Raw genomic sequence first — 19386 nt, forward strand, 5'->3', positions numbered from 1 at the left:
ATTCCCTGTCCGATCCATACAACAGTCAAGTATCAGTGCACTCCTGCGGAATACATATGGAGACGTTTGACTGGCAACCTGGGTGAATTAGATGGAACAGACGAGTCGGGGCATCTCTGTGAACCCTCCCACAGCAAAATTCCGCACTTCCTCCGGTGACTTTTCAACACGGTAATGTGCGTTTCCCTTTTTCACACCAGACATGCAGACATGCAGAAGCAGTGCACATGGAGCAGCTCTGCAGATCAAACGGTTTGGACTTTGACAATGGATGGCGACAGAGCAGCGGAAAACGATGACAACATGACAACATGTCACCAGAGAAGTCATGGCACCGGACTGTTATGACTAGATCACATTAACAACACTTCTAATCGTTTATTGTGATTTAGCTCCGCTGTCATTCAACTGCTTTTAGAGTATCTAAGTTGGAAAGTCCTGTGAACAGCACTGCCAACTCAGTGCTGTGAGAAATATCCGCCAGCTGATGGCACTGTTATCCCATGAAAAAAGTTATGTGTTTGTTTTCCTTGGAAATTCTCTTTAAAATCAAAAGTACATTGATAGAACCACCAACTTGAGGCCTTAAACTCTCTTTCAAATAACCGGAATAAGAAGATTTCGTGACTTTGTGATTTCAGCCGAAACAGGAGAAGGTTCGTGATGATGCCCCCGAGCTGGGAGCTCAGAGGCCGCTTACCGAAGGGTAAAAGTACTAAACGGACGACAGAATCACAAGTTTCGTCGTGCTGCTACATTCATATGATTGAGACGCACAATATCTGCACACCGCCCCCTGCCTTCAGAATCCACTCAGTCGTACTTTGCTGAACCACATGGTTGTCGAGTCGGTTCAGAAGCAATAAGAACTTCTTAGCCTCTCCCTGTAAATAATCCCCTGATTAAGGGTCAGAAATTCATATTTGGGCCAAACTCCCTCCACGGCAATCTCCTTAAAACATCGAGAAATACCGGGACGCTGTGGATGGTTTTATGCCTCCTTCCTTTACTGGAGGCATCCAAATCCTGCATCAGCGTTCACAGGATTGGATTTATCAAGCTGGCTCAAACTCTGGCAGAACCTTTTTTTAATTCAGAAAATTGCTTCCAACACTCTTAAACAGGATCAGGATAATGGAACAGCGAGAGGGGTGTGTTAGGAGTGTTGGAAACGCGTGGTTATTTAGCCTTCCTCAAAACACAAATGTGAAAGCACATTTGACTTAGGGATCAGCACGGGCGATGTCGTTCGACAGATGCACCGAAGACTTGTTTTACACCAACTGGACCTAAATGTCATCTGCTGCACTTCCCTGATATGCTATGATACAAACAGCACGATAAAACATTATTTATAATATCCGACCCTCCCGTTTCGGTGTAGTAATTCAATTGCATTCTGGCTGGGGTTAAATATCCGCTGGCACTTGACGGAACCCGGTTTATAGCCGCCTCCGAAAACGTCCGCCCATAAATCTCAGTGGGGCTGGTATTAAAAGAGGGGCTGAAGATGTGCCAAAAGTGTCGCTGTTCTTTTATGAGCACCAAATCACGGGTGCGTAATTCAATATATAGTGTATTTTGTCAAAATTCTAAACTAAACTAACACTTGTTGATGCTCAAGGGTAGTTGCGGTGCAGTTGGTGCACAGAACAGGCGTCCCTGCAAGGAAGTTTGTGGTTCCATCCTTGCATGACAGCTTATGGAGACCATTTACCATTTAGAAAAATGTCAACATGACCAAAGTTTTCTTCCAAAAACAGAGGATAATGTTCCCCTGTGCGCTTTTAACTGTTGAAAACATTTCTTTATTTTCTGAAACTCGTCTTCACGCAATGAGAAGCGAGATGTTGTTTGTTGAATGACAATAATAGAGGGATATTGATGCGATCTGATATTAAAGAGATCAAGACAAGTATTACTAGCTACAAGGGAAAAGGTGAAGATCTAAATGCAGAAGAGGACGTTCGAAAAAAAAAAAGATGATTACAAGGTAAAGGTAAACATGTGAAAGAACTTTATTAGAAAAAAATAAAAGGAAATATAAGAAAAAAATAAATAAAAAGAATAAATTCTAATAAAGGGGCGGGTTGTTGTCACAGATGTTGATCCTTTTCAGTACTTTTCAGATTTAGGGTTAAAATACATCAATTAATTTGGTATTATAAGTTGCAATACATGAAGGTTGAATCAACAGAGCACAAAATGTGGAGCTCCGAACGGTTTCTTAACAGGCCGGACACAAACCTGGAAAAACACCCATCGTTGAAATCTTGAAGAGAGAGAACAAAATATTGCTCTGTCATGCATCAGACATTTACGTCTGGCAGAGCCCCCCCCCCGCCTCAAGCCACCCACCCATCACCTCATTGTTGCAGCATTCGCCATGGCAACTGCAGCCTCATAAGACGGACGCCGCTAATCCCCCCCGAGGGCTTACTCAACTCCCGTTTCTTGTAAGAGGGTTTGCCTCCGACACCGATGTCAAGGACTTCTCCCCAGACATCAGCAGGGACCTCTGTTTACCTGCAAGGGGCATCCTAAAGTTGAAAGAGGAGCGCGAAAGGACGGTAGGCCAGCCTCTTCCGTGATGCTCTTTTCATTGGTCGTGTTTAAGGGAAGCTGTAGCATCTCTTCTTCGATAATTGGGTCTGTTTTGACCCCGTGAAAACCACGAAGGAGACAGGCTCGGTGCTGAACGTTAGGTTTTTAACTAGGAGAATGTACTACGATGGATTGTGTGTTGAATCGGTGAGCTCCCGCTTTGCTCCGTAACAACTGTACTTTGAAAAAAATTATTCATATTCCTAACTTCTCACTCTTCCGAAGTTCTCCGAGCGGTATTCTCGACGACCGGATGACGTGGAACTGTGTTTGCCCAGTGTCTCCAATGGTTTATAACTGTTTTTCACAAGTTTCCCTTTGAAATTTTTACTCACTGTAGATTTTCCCGATACCAATTAATTACCTTACAATCCCCCCGGCCGTGACCCCTTCCCCCTGCCCCTTGGCTCTCTCACTTGCCTGCACTAATCCTTTTGTTGTGGGCTGAGGGGCCCAGGCTTTGGCTGAACGTTCTGCACTGTAAGGGCTGGTTCAGCTGAAGGGTGCCCACTGAGCCCTTGTGTCCCCCGACCCAATCAGACAGGACGACCGTTGACATCTCCGAGGGGAGGACACGTCTGGTGCCGTTTAAATTCTTTTATTTCTCCGTCCAGGATCTAAATTTGAGGTTTCTCTCATTGCCTATTTGTTCACGCTGAAGCTGACCGCGAGGGAGCCAAAAAGGCCTCGGTGAGAACATGCACTTCAGAACGGGCGCTCCTGTTTTTCCGCTTCTTTGTCTGCTGTGGAGGGTCCTGGAGGTGGACGGACAAGAGCGCAAGCATCTGAATGAGGCCAGCAAGGCCTTGGATCTGCCTCCAGGTGCGGACGATGAGCCTCAATTCCAGAAGATCCACATAGGTGTCTTGATCAGAACCCTTCTTGACGCGGTGGAATATGCAGAACGGACCGGCGCTCCACGGGACGCCTGTGAGAAGGTGAGCCAATATGCCTTAGTGCTTTACCGACCGCTCATCTCCTCTAAAACAACTTTCGCTTCCAACACGCTAAATGCTTCTTTTGTATTCGTGTCATTCTTGCCCGCTTAACCCAAGATGCATGCTTGTTATGGCTGGAATGTGAGTGAATGTGGAGGCTTAAGTCCTTGACCTTTATTGGGCATTCATGCTGAGTGGCTTTAGACGTCCAACTGTTTGACATAATAAAGACTCATATAGTGGATTGCCAGGTCGCTCACATATTTGTACAGGTGACTTGTCAGTGGAATCAAATGAGATTCATTAAACGGAGGTTTTATATCGCAAGGATGCCCTCACAGATTACAACTAGATACTCTTAATAAAAACACATGCTCACACACACTTGCATGCATGTACGAACATGAACAAAATGCTCTGACGCAAATATAAAATGCTTTATTTAATGTAATCAAAACTTTTGTTCATTCACATCCTTCAGTTGAAAAGTAAAATTCACATGACCCAATATTATAATCCAGATTTTTTTGGGGGGGCGGATTTTTATGATTCAATTGATTCACTTTGAGTATTTTACCATTACCTGCGTTTCAAATCCTCCTAAAAACTGATCTTCTTGGCGCAGCTCCTGACGCCAGAGATGGCTCTCTCCGTGGTGGAGGACGATGGGAAGTCTTACCTCACAGAGGAGGACTTTCAGCGCGTCTCCACTTTGCTGCTGTACTACATCATCAACTTAAAAGATCTGTGCAACTCAGATGGGTCGTCCTCCTCGTCTTTTTCCGCATCCTCATCCCCGTTTGGGAGCTACCAGTTTTACCTTCTGGCCCTCACCAATCTCCACCCAGATGAAGACAGCCATTTCGTCTCATCCAGCGAAACGGACAGTATATTGCAGATCATCAACCAGCACTACAGCCCCTCCAACCAGGATGCCTCCGATTCACAAGTAAGGACTTGCTCAAGGAAAAATCTACCTGGTGCAAATTTAGATCTTTAAATTCCACCTGTGACCCTACAGTGTCTGGATTCAGCTCGTCTCCTTGAAGATGTGAATGAGAAAGAGAATCCAGGTGCTGGCGTTTCTTCCGTGCCCAAACTGGCTGCAGCCATCATCACGCACATCCTGCAGGGTCACTGCTTCAGGCGGAGGAACCTGCCGTCCCCTGCCTTTTTCACCAACTACATTTTTCAGTCTTTAAATCGTACAAGCAACCTGCAAGTTATCGGTGAGTGGATATGGGAACCAAGCCAGTCGTGAATTAAAAAAAGATTAGAAAAAGAGTAAAAGGTGACTGCCTTGAGACTGCCGAAAAAATAAAATAAAATAAAATAAAATAAAATAAAATAAAATAAAATAAAATAAAATAAAATAAAATGTTACATATTAATACTTTTACCTTTTGGTCAACAATTCATTTGATTTATGTATCCTGGATTTCAGACCTGAAACTGTTGTCCAAGTATCACAGAGGAAACTGTATTGCTGTAGTCTATGGAGGAAATTGGAACCCTGAGTTGCTTAAATGCTTGTAAATGCTAGTACTAGGACTTAAACATGTTCATTTCTCCATTTTTTTTTTAATCATCGGGGAAAAATGAAGCATTCAGAAAATTAACGCATTTAAATCGCACATAATTTACATCCAGAATGTTTCTTGGTGTAAGCGTTCTAGGGGGACATATTTCACGGACGCGCACTGTGTTTGCAAGACAGACATGTCACATGAGACGATGCTGGTTGAAGGGAAATCTGAAAATAAGAAACTTGCACATGCGAGTGTAAACAAAATCGAGGGAATGAACACAGGTCATCAAAAGGAACACATATGGGTTTTTCTGCTCTCATCTATTAGTATGTATTGTAGCCTGATGGGAAAATGAACAAGATCTTTTCAAGTTGAAGCTCATGTATATTGATAAATCAAACAAACATTTTTTTTGTCATGTCAACTATTGACATCGGATTAAAACATGGCTATTTCGATTCATTAATTACAAAGCCTCTAATTGATGAGATTCATTTTTCTCGACCTTTGTAAATATCCAAGAGGAGCTCCCATTGCAGAATTTTTAGTGACTTAAAGCAAACTTTCAATACATGGATTTGATTTTACACTGATTTAATGCACCCGCAATCAGATTTGGAAGAGCTCCTTCACCAACTCGGGGTCGGGTTGGAGGGAGCGGCGTATTCCCACCGCAGGAAGAGACGGAGCTCTGAGAACTCACCAACAGACGCGGGAGAATCGGTGGACGGCTGCAAACAGGAAACTGGCGAAGCAGGAAAAAACTGGACGCAGGTCAGACTCGTGTTGAATTGTTAAAAACTGTTACGGCACGTGTTTCTCCTTGTGATTTTGACCTGACTTTTCTTTTTGAATTAATCAGGTGTGTTTTTCAGCCAATCAGCTTGTGGACATTTTTGCTTTGGATCCCCGTTTGCCAATTTCCAAGGAGAACTTTAGACATATTTGTCCGGCCATCATTCAGCAGTTGCTAGTCAAAGCCTGTGAGTCCACGAAGCAGAAAACCAGAGGATCTCAACCCACGGCTCTCGAGAGTGAGACACTTTATCTTTTTTGTTTTTAATCTAAGCCACCCACACTTAATAATGGAAAAACAAAACACACTGAAATAAGGAAAAGATTTGCTTTAAAGTTAAGCGCATTTCAGACGACGACAAAAGGCCAAATCGAGTTTATTTAAAGAATTAGGTTATTGAGGATCAGTCAGATGATGAGAAAAGTTTTCGCAAACAGCACAGCTAACTGCCGGAGACCATTTAAAAGTTTTAAAGTTCTCCGAAATCAACATCAGTGCTGTTAGATATTGACAGAAATCTCAATCACAGTCTTCTTAAAAGTGACTTTGAGATCAATGTTATTCCGTTTACCTGGAAAAATGAATAACCCCAAAAGTATCTCCCGCCGGCAGAGTATGGATACAGCACAGCAGCCGTCCTGCTCATCACGCTGGGCTCCATGCTCGGCATCTGCCTCATCTTCTTCAACTCCTGCCAGGAAACGTACACACTTATCCTGCAGCTGTTTGTGGGCCTGGCAGTGGGGACGCTGTCGGGCGACGCGCTCCTGCACCTCCTACCCCAGGTAGAGGACGAGTGCAGCGCCGTTGCGAAGCCGCTCCGTCATCGACTGTCAGAAAATTAGAATATTGTGATAAAGTTCTTTATCTTCTGTAATGCAATTACAAAAAACAAAAATGTCATACATTCTGGATTCATTACAAATCAACTGAAATATTGCAAGCCTTTTATTATTTTATTTTATTATTTATTTCTCAAAATATTAGAATATCAGCCTGTTAAGAATTTCAAAAAAAAAAACAAAAATTGCTTTTTCATGATATTCTAATATTTTGAGATAGGATTTTTGAGTTTTCGTAAGATGTAAGCCATAATCAGCAATATTAAAACAATAAAAGGCTTGCAATATTTCAGTTGATTAGTAATGAGTCCAGAATGTACGACATTTTTGTTTTTATAATTGCACTACAGGAGATAAAGAACTTTATCACAATATTCTAATTTTCTGAGACAGCCCTGTAATCGCCTAATTTATGTGTTTCCTTTTTTCTTATTTTTGAGATCCTTGGCCTCCACGACCACGCTCACCCGGCCCTGCACGATGAGCACAACACAGAGGACAAAGAATACCTGTGGAAAATTCTGGGCACCATCGCGGGCATTTATATGTTTTTCATCATCGAAAGAGTCTTCTCCTTTTTTGTGTCATCTCATGGCCATGTAAGTGCAGTGTTCGGTTTTGGGTTGGATGGCTGGCGGCTGGCGGCTGGGTTAGGCCCTCATCTTTAAGGCACAGATACTGAAAGTTCTTCAGGTTAAAGAATTTTATCTTTGGAGAAAGAGATGGGAACACAGAGTTCAACAAGTCCCGGAAGCCTAGCAGAAGTTGAGAATCAGCGAGCTATATTTCTTCGTGAGAGAATACAAAGCCCGAGTCTTCCTGCTTTTCACAACAAACCATCCCTTTTTATGCCCGAAAAGTTGTAGACTTGTAAGGTCATGGTTTATGCGATTTTCACGTCCCCTTTTCCCTACTTTGCTTAAGTCCCCAGCGTTTTTATCAGTGTCATCACCCCCCCCTTTTATTCCCACCCAAGGAGCCTCAATTCAGTTTTTGCCCTTTTAACCCACCTAATCCCTCAGGATTATTGTTACATTAGTGTCTATCTTTTCTGAGCATCTTCTCACTTTGACCTTCCTGTGCCCTTGCATTTGCCTCAGTCATTTTCCATTCAGGGTATGTTTTCTCCAACACACCCTGATCAAACAGAGACTTGTTGCGAACACACATTATATGTTGGTCTCAAATAAAGAATATGTGGAATTCGGGTCAACACAAGGAGGAGAGATTTTTCGACTTATTCTTACGGCAAAATCGGGAAGTCGGACTGAAATTGTGTTTTTTGTGTCCGCAGGGTCATTCCAATGACCTGAACTGTAACGGTCAGTCACAGCGGGGCAAGTCCATCTCTACCATCCAGCTCGTGAGTTCCTCCACAATCCGCTCTCACATCACATGTCCTTCAAAAGGTCTTGACAGGAACTATTGAAGAATTAATCAGTTGTTTTATTTACTCAGCGACGCCTAGAACCACAATGAGGCTCTGCTTGGGCAATATAACATAGAAATATTAAAGCAGAGCAGTGCTTAAAAGAAAGCCGTTTGCTTCCTAGTGGGCTTTTTTACAATGAAAATACACAGATATTTTTCTAACTTTCAATCTATTGTGATGGCATTACCACCGATAGATATTCATCATCATCATCATAATACACGTTTCTGCTGCGCCACCTACCTGCCACATAGGAACCGGGACAGACAAGGAACATTTAAATGTTACAACAAAAAAAAACATCAGCATAGAAGAACATGATCTCAGTGCACAGTTCAGTCAAATATATATTACTTTAATAAGTGATAATATATAGTCTTGAGAATGACTCCAGCATTTTGATAAATGTGTCGCAAAGTACAAATTCAGACATGTGTCAAATGCTAAAGAACGAAGGATGTCTCCCAAATTTGGCTTTCTTCCATGCAGCTTCATGTGCGGTTTGTATTTTTAGGGAAAAAATAGATCCATGTCACATACTGTATGAGTAAATAGAGAAAGTGCCTGCGGGGCCAACGCCGTCTCAGCACATCTAACACATGGACCGGTACGACTCCATGGAATTCACAAATGTTTCATAAATCCATTTTCAGAACTACCCTTATATAACAGGAAACAAGGACAGGTGTGCGAGGGAGAGAAGGGCCGGGGCGTGTAGGATGGTGCAGAGCAATACACAGCATTCAGAAAGCATGCAAAAAAAAAAAAAAATTTTATGTTATTATAATTGTTTTCATTGGTGGGCACACTTGAGAAGGAATCAGTAATATACAAGTTGATTTTTAAATCTATATGCTATGCTTGACGTATGGCAATTTCATGTCTTCTGTTCCTATGCTATCCATATTAATTGTCATTTCTCCGTAATTCAGGCTGACCTCGTCATGAAAGCACTTTAAACAGTCCCTGTTAAAAATAATGTTTTTTTTTTTAACCATGCAGGGACCAGTAGAGGACTTGGAGTGTACAGAAATATCTCCCGAACACACAGATATGAAGATGCATTCGCATCAGAGTAAGTAAGCACCTCGGTCTGGGCCGGACGGATCAAATGAATGAGTCCACTTTGTAATTAGTTCCCCGGCATGACAGGAACTGTCACAGTCTGAGGAGCTTTTGATGGCACAGATTTCTTTTGTGTTCCCAGGACAAGGGGTTCCTCTGCTGGCCATCATGGTAATTGTGGGAGACAGCCTTCATAACTTTGCAGATGGCCTCGTTGTTGGCGCAGCCTTCTCTTCATCGGCCGAGACTGGCATGGCGACAACAGTGGCCATCCTGTGCCATGAGATCCCGCACGAGATGGGTGAGAGGTCACCGGTTACGTTTAGAATATTCCCGTTTGCTTTTGGACGAGGCAAAGAAGGACTCTGACTTATCTCTTCTTTTTACTCTCCCAGGGGACTTTGCAGTGTTGCTCAGCTCCGGGCTCCCTGTAAAGACCGCTGTGCTAATGAATCTGCTCAGCGCTCTGACAGCCTTCATGGGCCTCTACATCGGGCTGTTTGTTTCCTCAGACACAGAAGTGCAGCAGTGGATCTTCACCGTCACCGCAGGGATTTTCCTCTACTTGTCACTGGTGGAAATGGTAAGACAGCCTTGTTACAGCTGCAGCATTTGCTGTCATTTAAGTAGTTAAAAGTGCAACAGGTATAAAAAGACCCATCGTCGAGTTTGCTATTTTCATTGGCTGACCAAACTGGGATCGTAAGTTGCACCTGCTACACTGATATTATGACTAATAATATCTTGTACTTTGCAAAGACAAAAGCCAACGTTAAACTGATCACATCCAGCTCATATCGAATTCACGCTCAGTACGTTTCCATTGAGAGCACAAACACAGCATAGACATTGGTTCAAATAATACGCATAGTTCACACAGAAGCAGAATTTCACAAAAAAAAAAAAAAAATTCACATTACAACACTGAACAGGAGTAATGGATTGTGGGAAATAAAACTGAGACATCAGGCCATTTTCAGTCACAGAACTTTGTTTTGAAGAAGCTGACATGGGTCGGTTCTGGAGCGTCTGGGTCGACGGACAAACACGAACTAGCACAAGGCGATACGAAGCAGTGATGTGCGAATGAGCGAACGAATCACTCAAAAATCCCGATTCATTTAACCGACTCGTGAGTCAAGATTTCTCGCCTCTATGAACTCTCATAAAATCATCCTTTCTCATGAAAACAAACTAACTGCAAATAAGAGACTAGAAAATGTCACTTTTATTCAAACTGCATTTGTTTACTGATTCATAGCCCTCATTAGCATCCACACTCGCAAAACGAACGACTCGCTCAGCTACCAGCTGAACGAATCACTCGGTGGCTCGGAGTAGCCGCCCCGTTTACAAAACGTCCGACTGACTCAAACGACTCAAAAACCCGTTTCTCTGTGGTGAGTGACTCATAAACCCCGGCAAGTAAAAAGAATCAAGTTTCCCCATCACTAATGCGAAGACAGACGGGATAGCAAATGCGGGTCGGGCCGACAATTAAAGAACCGGCTGAAACATGAGAGGAGGAGGTGGGGATAAGTAATGGGACAAACCAGGAGACCGCCAATATGCTGCTGGAACCGAGTTTTTATGAATCTTTTGAGTCAGATATTATTTCAAGGACATTGAGTCCACTTCGATAGCTACAGGCGTTTTCTGTTTATGAAAAGGCTTATGCTTCCCAGACGCTCTTGCGTTTAAACCCGCATTTCCCCTGAAAACTGGCTCGACGGTCTCGTTTTCGACGACGCCTTTTTCGGGAGGCGAGGTGAACGCGAGGCCATCTGCAAATAAGAGAATATTTATCAGGTCATTATAAAGATCGCCGGTGTCTTTCTTAAACTGCTACTCAAACCAAAATGTCCTTTATGGTCTTTCTTTCTGCAGCTCCCAGAAATGAGTCGAGTAAAGACCAGCCGTCCATGTCTGGTGTTCATTCTGCAGAACATCGGCCTCCTGATGGGTTGGGCTTGCCTTTTATTCCTCGCGCTCTTCGAAAATGAACTGAAATTCTGAGCTCGAGCTGCACGGAAAGACGCGAGGCTCCGCCAGAGAGGGCGAGAGGAAAAAAACAAAAGAAAGATGTCGTCACTTCATTTCCAGTCATCTGCGCGATCGGTTTAATGAGTCCTTCGCGTGGTTCCAGTCCTGACCAGCATGCAGTTCATCGGCTGCGTAAATCCCCTTCTTTTTTTATATTATTGATTTTCTTTACGTCATGTTTATCTATATATAGACGCAGATGTCCACTTCGACAATTCCCTGTCTAGCAGGGGTCACACGCTATTGTACATATCCTATATCATTGTTTGACATGTTGGTCGCCTCAGACAATCTGATTTTGAAGAAATTCCTCTTTTTTTTTAAAAAAACAACAAAAACATGAAGCGCTGTACTTTTCCTCTTTGTATATATTTCGGGACAAATTTAAAAGATGTCCGGCTGATGTTTTTATCCATGTTCCCGCTTTATGTATCTGCTTGAGACAGCATTTATTTTACAAGCTGGTGGTTAAGGTTAATTGTTCATTTAATCGACGGCGGATTTTTGTGCTTACTGTTCTTGAAACACACAAATGTGTACTTTTCGGAGTAGCGGCAAGACATACGAGCAGGCGGTGAAGAAAGAGAGGAAAGTTGGAATTCGCTTCAGGGGGAAAAACATTAAGTTACAAACTCTACATGTGAATAAAGACCAAATAGTTCTTTATCTTCCACAATATGCTTATTTCCAAAGGCTTTTTGTTTCTTTCCCTGCCAAACAGGATCTCATCTCCCGGGTGTTTTGCTTTGTTTTTCGAGGGCTCTCTGTCATCCGGCGTGAAGGCAATACCACCCACCTGAGCTACTTGTTCTGCTCATCCACCACCAACCTGGGTGACTAATGCCGGCTGTGCGAGACCGACCCACACAGCGAACATGCTCTTTAGTAGCCAGTGGGCCTGCAGGAGGAGGTGGAGGGCGGTGATACATCTGAATAACGTGCTAACCGAAATGCAGTTAATGACATTCTGTTTGCATATATAATAGGTTTGTGATCTTGAAAAAACGGGTCTAGGAAGGTTTTTCTCCCCCTGATTTTTTTTAAAATTCTAGTTCCCATGATTGTTTCTGTAAAACGTGAGCCGTCAGATTTCGCATTTCTTTTTCGGCGAGGGTGAATGATTTGCTTGATCACTTATGTTAATTTTTCAAAGTGTTCTATCAAAGTGCAAAGTCAGTTGTATCGAGAGTGTTTATGTGATTTATTGGGCTATCGCGGTGGAAAGAGCTGACGCCACTTCTTATGGCTTCCTAAGTGGTGTGAAACAATGGGAGGAAGCCCGCTGCATTTTCTCTCGTTGTAGCAGTTCTGCTGTTGTTCGGGAACGCCGATCCCTGTTGGCTCGCTTGTTTTCATGAGAGATCTGTTCTTTTGACCAAAGAGCTCAGTTCCCGGCATGCGTGGGTGTGTGTCTCCTCAAGGCAAGTCCTGCCAGGACGGGAAGGAAGGAAGGAAGGAAGGAAGGAAGGAACGAAGGGCTTTTTATTCGGACTTCGTTGGACTGAGCACTCGATATCCTTGCTTGTCTTGCAGGGGGAGACATCTCCAGGGGAGTGGAGCATGCACATTATGAGAAAAGGGAGGATGAACCACAGGAAAGGACCTGGGATCATTTACGGCCACAAAATATCCCATTTCTAATTTTCGTAATATTTTTTGAAGTGTTGGAATTGTTAGACTTGACGTATTGCTGAGATACGCCCGAGTGTAAATTGTTTTTAATAACTCTCGCCTGCACATATTTAAACCACATTAATGGGGATATTTTTACCCTTTTGCCCCGGTGGGAAGGACTAACTCTGAGAGAAAAAAAACAAAAGGTTCGGCGAGAACCAGAAAAGTATTTCGGATTTAACATGCAAACATAGAACCGTCCACAAGGTGATGGTGTTGAATCCCAAAACTTTCCAATGCCCCATTGGACTATGGGTTGGACTCTCACTTGTGCAGTGATGAATGTGTTTAAAAAGTACAAAAGAAAAATACCGTGTCAACATGACATATGTGCAGTGCTAGAATTTCTCCATCCGTTGAAAATCACCGACATTAAGAAAGAAATGTCATGTAAATACCTCAGATAAATGATAAAATGAAAAATAGAACCAGAGCCCAGATTTAAAACACATCATCTCGGGCCCAGAGGCCCTTTTGGCGCCGCCTTCACCATTGTTGGAAGGACGTGTCCCTTTTGGAGTTCGGAAAAGGACAGATTAATGCACGTCAGATGGGATGGGGGGGCTTCTCTGTGGAATGAAGCGAAATGATGTGCTTTGAATTGAAAAAAATGACAGAGGGAGCATACCAATGCCAGGATTTGTATTTTCTCATCAGGTTTAGACCAAATAGCTTGAGTTTGATTATGTAATTTATTGATGAGTACGACCTGGTGGAGAAGCGCACATCGCTACAAGGACATTAGCCGCAATATCTGAAATTATCTTTTCATGCAATAACGTGCAAAAATGCAAAACACTGCAAATCTGTCAGGTACCAAATTTTCCGTCATTCATTCAGTATCTATAAAGTTTTCCTGATTCTAATTCTGATCTAACTATGGGAATCCAACCAGGGACCTGCTTGTTGCTTCCACTTAAGTGTCAATAGAGTCACCGGGTTTCCCCCGCTTTCCCGTTAATCCTGGCAAAACTTGGGTTTTTATCAACTTCTTGCCTGCATTTCATAAATGAAATTCTGTGACGGTCCCTCCGGTGTGTGTGTGAGAGCCAGCGGATGGAGTTGCTGGAGCCGGTTTACACTTCAAGTGGCCTCCTGGCGTCGACCCTGCATCCATAGATCTCCTCACTGCCACTGCGGGACAAAGACAAGTTGGCACAAGGTATCTTATCACGTGGTCGCTTTCTTTTGCCAGCAGAGTTTCCTCTGTGTGTAAACTGAAAAGTAAAATTCATTGTTGACCAATCAACCAGTTTATCCTCTCCAGGGACTGAAACCCAAGCTGATGGTGTTTACTTTTTTTTTTTTTTTTTTTTTTTTTTAATAAAAAAAGATATTAAAAGATAAAAGCATATTCAATGAGCAGTTTATGCTGCATGCATGTAATTAATTTTTTTTTTTTTTTTTTTGTCTTGGCTATATTTCAGATCGATTTCATAATTCCCCCCGGAGGAGGCAGCCGCGGTGTGTCGGCGGAGCTGGCCGCGGACGCCTGAAGAGGAGGAGGAGGAGGAGGAAGAGGAGGAGGCGCCGAGCCACTGCGGGCTGCAGGAACATCCCAGAAAGCACCAGCATCCGAAACGGGAGGAGATCTTCTCCAGAAGCCCCGGCTCCTGCACAGGCTCCTCCTCGGTCCACCGGGATCCCGCCCGGTGCGCAGCGGAAGGGCGCACCGACCGAGATGCGCCTTCGCCGGTGTTTCCGACCGATCCGCCGCGGAGCTTCCGGGAGGCGGTGCGATGGTTCGAAGTAACACCCCGGTGGCCAGAGAGGAGAACACCTCCACGCCCGGGAAGAGGCATGGACGCGCCGGAAAACCCGCTGTTCCAGGTGAGATTGCGCACGGAACGGGATGCGGGGCCACCGGCGGGTGGCGGGGGTCAAAAGTCACGGCTGCAATCGCAGGGCCGGAGGCCAGTTTAATCTTAATCAAACACACTTTTAATGTGTGTGTTTTTACTGATAATACCGCTTGTTCATTGTGGACATTTTGGGTATTTTAACAAAGAACAAGTTAAGGATGAGTCTTATCAAAAGCTTTTTGAGTCGACTTGACTTGAATCCTTCTCTTGAATTGTTTGTGAACCTGAGAACGCGGACAAGTTATAAAGTCGTGTTTTTAAACGTGTCTTAATTCGGTGAAGCCAGATTAAACCGGTGTGCGTGTTGGATTCCTGCACTCAGGTGTTACACCAGGATCTCATCATTTGGAAGAATATTGTTAACCACAATTTAGATTTACTTACTCCGGACATGTTTCAAGTCCTTCCTGATATGAGGAGGACCTATGCGACCAAAGTGTTGCTGACCACGTATTGAAATGAAATCTGAAAAGTGTGTGTGTGTGTGTGTGTGTGTGTGTGTGTGTGTGTGTGTGTGTGTGTGTGTGTGTGTCTGCTCCAGTGGGATTTTGCCTCTCGTTCAAACTTCTCCACGCCGTGACCTCCAGTGTGTTTGGCTTGTTGAGGTTCATTAATCTCCATGACTCTCTCTCTTGTTCTGATCTACATGACGGATTTCTTTGAGTCAAAATAGCTCTCCTCTTTTTTTTTTTTTATTGGGAGGTGGACTAACATCCCAGGGGTACGGCTGGAATTAAAAAAAAAAAAAATGTGAAAATGTTTTTTACCCATGCAGAGTGAGCTCTTGAGCTTTTCCCAGCCACACGTCATTGTCGTCTGGCGTATCGGAGACCACCCAAATGATCGCGGTCTTTGTGCGAGATCCATCGTAACGCTACGGCTGCGAATCGACACCGAAAGCCGCGCTCGATTCAGTGTCTGCGTGTAGGACGGGATCGCATCGTGAGACGGAGCGTCTCTCAGCCGAGGCTCCGCGCAAGCGAGGAAGTGAAAACCGAAATAAATAAATTCCAGTCAAGGTTGAAACTGGTCAATTCTAACCAACTGATTGATCATTGATTCATTTTATTCTTTGTTTATACTAAAGAAATTTGGCATTTTATGTGATTCTGTCAGGAGATATTGTTGCAGCCTTCTGAACATACAAGGAAATTAAAAATATATTACTTCACCGTTGCTCGGGAGGTTGGCGGTTCAATTTCCGCACTCCGACGTGCCCTTCGGACCAGACCATGTGTGTCGGATGAGTGAGCGCAGACTTTTTAAATATCTTATATTTTCATCTTTGGCTCTTTCAGTTTCAAGGCAAAGGCGCTCGGAGGAAAGGCCGCTTCAAGGGTTCCGACGGCAGCACGTCCTCGGACACGACCACCAACAGCCTCGTTCGTCAGGTGAGAACGACCGCTGACTTTCGTTTATTCCCTCCTACTTTCATTTTCCGTCCACTTATCCCAAGGGTGGTTGGAAGTGGCAGCGATTCTTTACATTTAGAATATAAATGGATTGACTTTCGAGCTTCTCAAGGCTGATTATTGTTGTCGCCAATAACCGTTTTCATCCCTGCCGTGTGAAACCGTAACAATGGCGGATTCGCTTCATAACGACTGTTGAACTGTGAAGTCCAGATTTTCTAAGTTACTTAAATTCCCTTTCCTGACGTCGGTAAATCCTCTTGAGACGTCCGTCTGAATTCAACCACCTAACTTAAAATTTGCTATTGATGCTTTTGAACCGACGCTCTTTGGAGAAGCTCTTTTTCACTGGAACTTCTTTTAGATTAATCATATTTCCTGGCAGCGGTCGCTTACCTCACCCTGGAATGTGCGTGTTTGTTTGCAAGGACCTGACAACAAATGCACGGTGGGGTAAGAGGCCAGCCTGAGTCATCATCATCCATCAGGGATGAGATGTGCATTGCACTGGAAGGCTTCGGGTAAACACGGCCGGGTACAGTATTTTAACGACCGCGTCCGAGCGGCTCGAGAGCGGCCGCACGGCGGCGTGTTATAAAGCAGAGGTACACACTCCGCCCGTCTGCTCTTTGTTGTACAGACCTGCATGGGACAGAACGGGGATGGTTTCGGGACGCGCGGCCCGTGTCTGGATGTTTCTCCCTTTTTTGGAGGGCGCAAACATCGCCCCCCGTCTGCGCCGCGACAGGAAGCCGGGGTTGGGGGAGGGAGGGAGGGAGGGGGGGGGGAGCTCGGAGCCGAGCGGCACCTCCTGCTTCGCCTCAAGGCCGCCGAGAAGTTCTGAATGAGCCGCTCTCACCGCGCGGCTCAATGAGAAATTGATTTTTTTTTTTTTTTTAACGGCCACCCCTGGGAGCCGGCGTCCATTCCCACAGTCCCTGTCCCAAAACAAGGAGTTCCCCCCTCTCGTCCGCCCTCCGGAGGACACGGTCTATCTGCGCTTTAGCGCCACAGAAATGAAAAGATTCAAGATGAGAAGGCCGAGACAACGGGAAGGGGGTGACGCGTTCGGGGTCACCGAGGCCGTTTGCATGCCAGGGAGAGACGTCCTCTTTGAGATGTTTGCTACACAAGGGCCACGGAAACCACCGCGCAACTCCTCTCTCATCTAGATTGTAATGTAAATTATTATTTTAAAGCCGATTTAATTCAACTCGTCTTTTTTTTTTTGTTGTTGTTGCAATCAATCAAGAAGCATAAGCGCGTGATTATTTTTACTATTCACAAAGGAATAGATTTTAAAATCCGCTCCTCTGTTTATCTCACTGCAGATCCATCAATCTGTCAGTCGCTTTTAGTCTCGTTCCCTTTTCGTTTCATCCTCTCCCTCCTCGCCGTCGGCTGCCAGGGCCGCCGCTCTTAAAGGAATGTTTGCACGAGTTGGATTTCAGATCCCGCACCGATCTTCTGTGTATTTTCTTTCCCCCCCCACCCACCCTCTCCACGTCTGATCGTTTTTTTTTTTTTGCGCCCGGCGTTCCCGTAGGCGTCCCAAGAACACGCTGGGATCGTCAACGTCTCCGCGAGATCGATCCTCCGCCGCCGTAAACAGGATCCTTCAGTAACCGCTCACAAACAGCTCATAAAAGACCAAACACTCGTGGTCCTGCAGGGAGGGAGGGCAGAGGGCAGACAGAGCAGGCTGACCGAGGAAGGATGAGGGACTTTCTCCGTGCCCGGAGGAGCAGGGGGGTTCTGGGGCGGATCGCCGCTGCCCGGCCGTGGGAGCTCAGCGGAGGTGAAGCCCCGCTGAGCTCCATTGAGAAGGATGAGATGAGGTGCTCTTTAATGATCTAAACGATATCTGAACAAAATTTTTTAGCAGCAGCACGACAGACGACGATAAGACAGCGACGAGTTAAGAATCGGAGTAAAAAATAAATGAACTGTGAAGTGTAAAAAATATAAAATATACAGGACTGTCTCAGAAAATTAGAATATTGTGACAAAGTTCTTTATCTTCTGTAATGCAATTACAAAAACAAATGAAATGAGATGATGATGAGGTGAGAACAACTTTATTAATCCAGAAGGAAATTGTTGTGCCAGAGTTTCAAGTAAAAAACAAACAGTAATAGATAATAGTAGAAAGGAGGAAGAATAAGAAATATAATGAAATATGAAACGTTTAAGTGTTAGCAGTAACTACAAAGATTGAAGATTCCCTGCGGCTGAGGGAAGAGGAATTAAAAAGTCTGATAGCCTCAGGTAGGAAAGACAAATATGTCAATATGTCATACATTCTGGATTCATTTCAAGTCAACTGAAATATTGCAAGCCTTTTATTATTTTAATATTGCTGATTGTGGCTTACATCTTAAGCAAACTCAAAAATCCTATCTCAAAATATTAGAATATCATAAAAAAATTATTTTTGTTTTTTTAATTGCATTACAGAAGGTAAAGAACTTTATCACAATATTCTAAATTTCTGACACAGTCCTGTAATCTAAAACAAGGAGGAGCTGTGGAGCTGAACTTCTGACCGATGACATGTACTTTATCGATCCTAGGATTGGAAAATTATTTGGCAGCAGCAGCATAACATGCCAGAACACACAATGAAAAAAATAAAAGTAAAATAAAATCAGTACAAAGTACAGAGTATTATTTTATTATTATTTTTAAGAGCATCCCTACATATTCACCTCATACACAGCAGGAAATAAATGTGATGTGCAAAATGGCAATGTAAAGTCAGTAGTAGTTAATGATTAAAACGCGTCATTGTGCACGTGTCGGTAAAGATCTCCTGTATCTGGTGTCTGTCCGGTCTGATGTACTGTTACCCATCCGTTCAGGAAAGAGCACAACATCCAAGAAGTATCGTGATTTTGCATTTTCTGCAGCGTCTCATGAAACCATCTGCGAGTGGTGCCGCGGCCCGATCGAAGCCGTGCGTGTAAACGTGAACGCTCCATCATCCATGCCCATTGTTTTGAATGCCTGCCTTCTGCCTAGTGCATCCTGGGAAATGATCCAACCACCCCTCCACCGTGACCCTGTATAATAATAAACTTTCTTTATATAGTTCTCTAAAAACAGAGTTAACAAAGTGCCTCGCAGCAAGCGAGAAACAAAGCAGAGAACAAACGGCAAAATGAAACGTGCGCGGATGGCCCGCTCCTG

The 19386-nt window shown here is 44.0% G+C and overlaps 2 protein-coding genes across 3 annotated transcripts in view; both read left to right on the plus strand.

The window, feature by feature from the left end:
* Window positions 1-2441: 2441 nt before the first annotated feature.
* LOC147231855 (zinc transporter ZIP12-like) lies at window positions 2442-12076 on the plus strand. The gene is made up of 13 exons (XM_086150335.1): window positions 2442-2570; window positions 3266-3542; window positions 4168-4491; window positions 4564-4771; window positions 5685-5845; window positions 5934-6105; window positions 6480-6652; window positions 7150-7308; window positions 8004-8072; window positions 9144-9216; window positions 9349-9507; window positions 9602-9789; window positions 11094-12076. The coding sequence occupies exons 2-13, from the start codon at window positions 3303-3305 to the stop codon at window positions 11220-11222; spliced, it is 2055 nt and encodes a 684-aa protein (XP_086006461.1). The 5' UTR covers window positions 2442-2570; window positions 3266-3302; the 3' UTR covers window positions 11223-12076.
* Window positions 12077-14504: 2428 nt separating this feature from the next.
* Window positions 14505-19386, plus strand: part of cacnb2a (calcium channel, voltage-dependent, beta 2a) — a 65343-nt gene continuing 60461 nt past the window's right edge. For both annotated transcript variants that reach the window (XM_086151036.1, XM_086151043.1), the window contains exons 1-2: window positions 14505-14753; window positions 16084-16176. In XM_086151036.1, the coding sequence (XP_086007162.1) occupies window positions 14724-14753; window positions 16084-16176 (123 nt within the window). In that variant the 5' untranslated portion in view covers window positions 14505-14723. The remainder of the gene's footprint in view (window positions 14754-16083; window positions 16177-19386) is intronic.

Source organism: Fistularia commersonii, chromosome 8, assembly GCF_037954325.1.
Source record: "Fistularia commersonii isolate RoL2024-O1a breed Wild chromosome 8, RoL_Fcom_v1.0, whole genome shotgun sequence".
Lineage (NCBI taxonomy): Eukaryota > Metazoa > Chordata > Actinopteri > Syngnathiformes > Fistulariidae > Fistularia > Fistularia commersonii.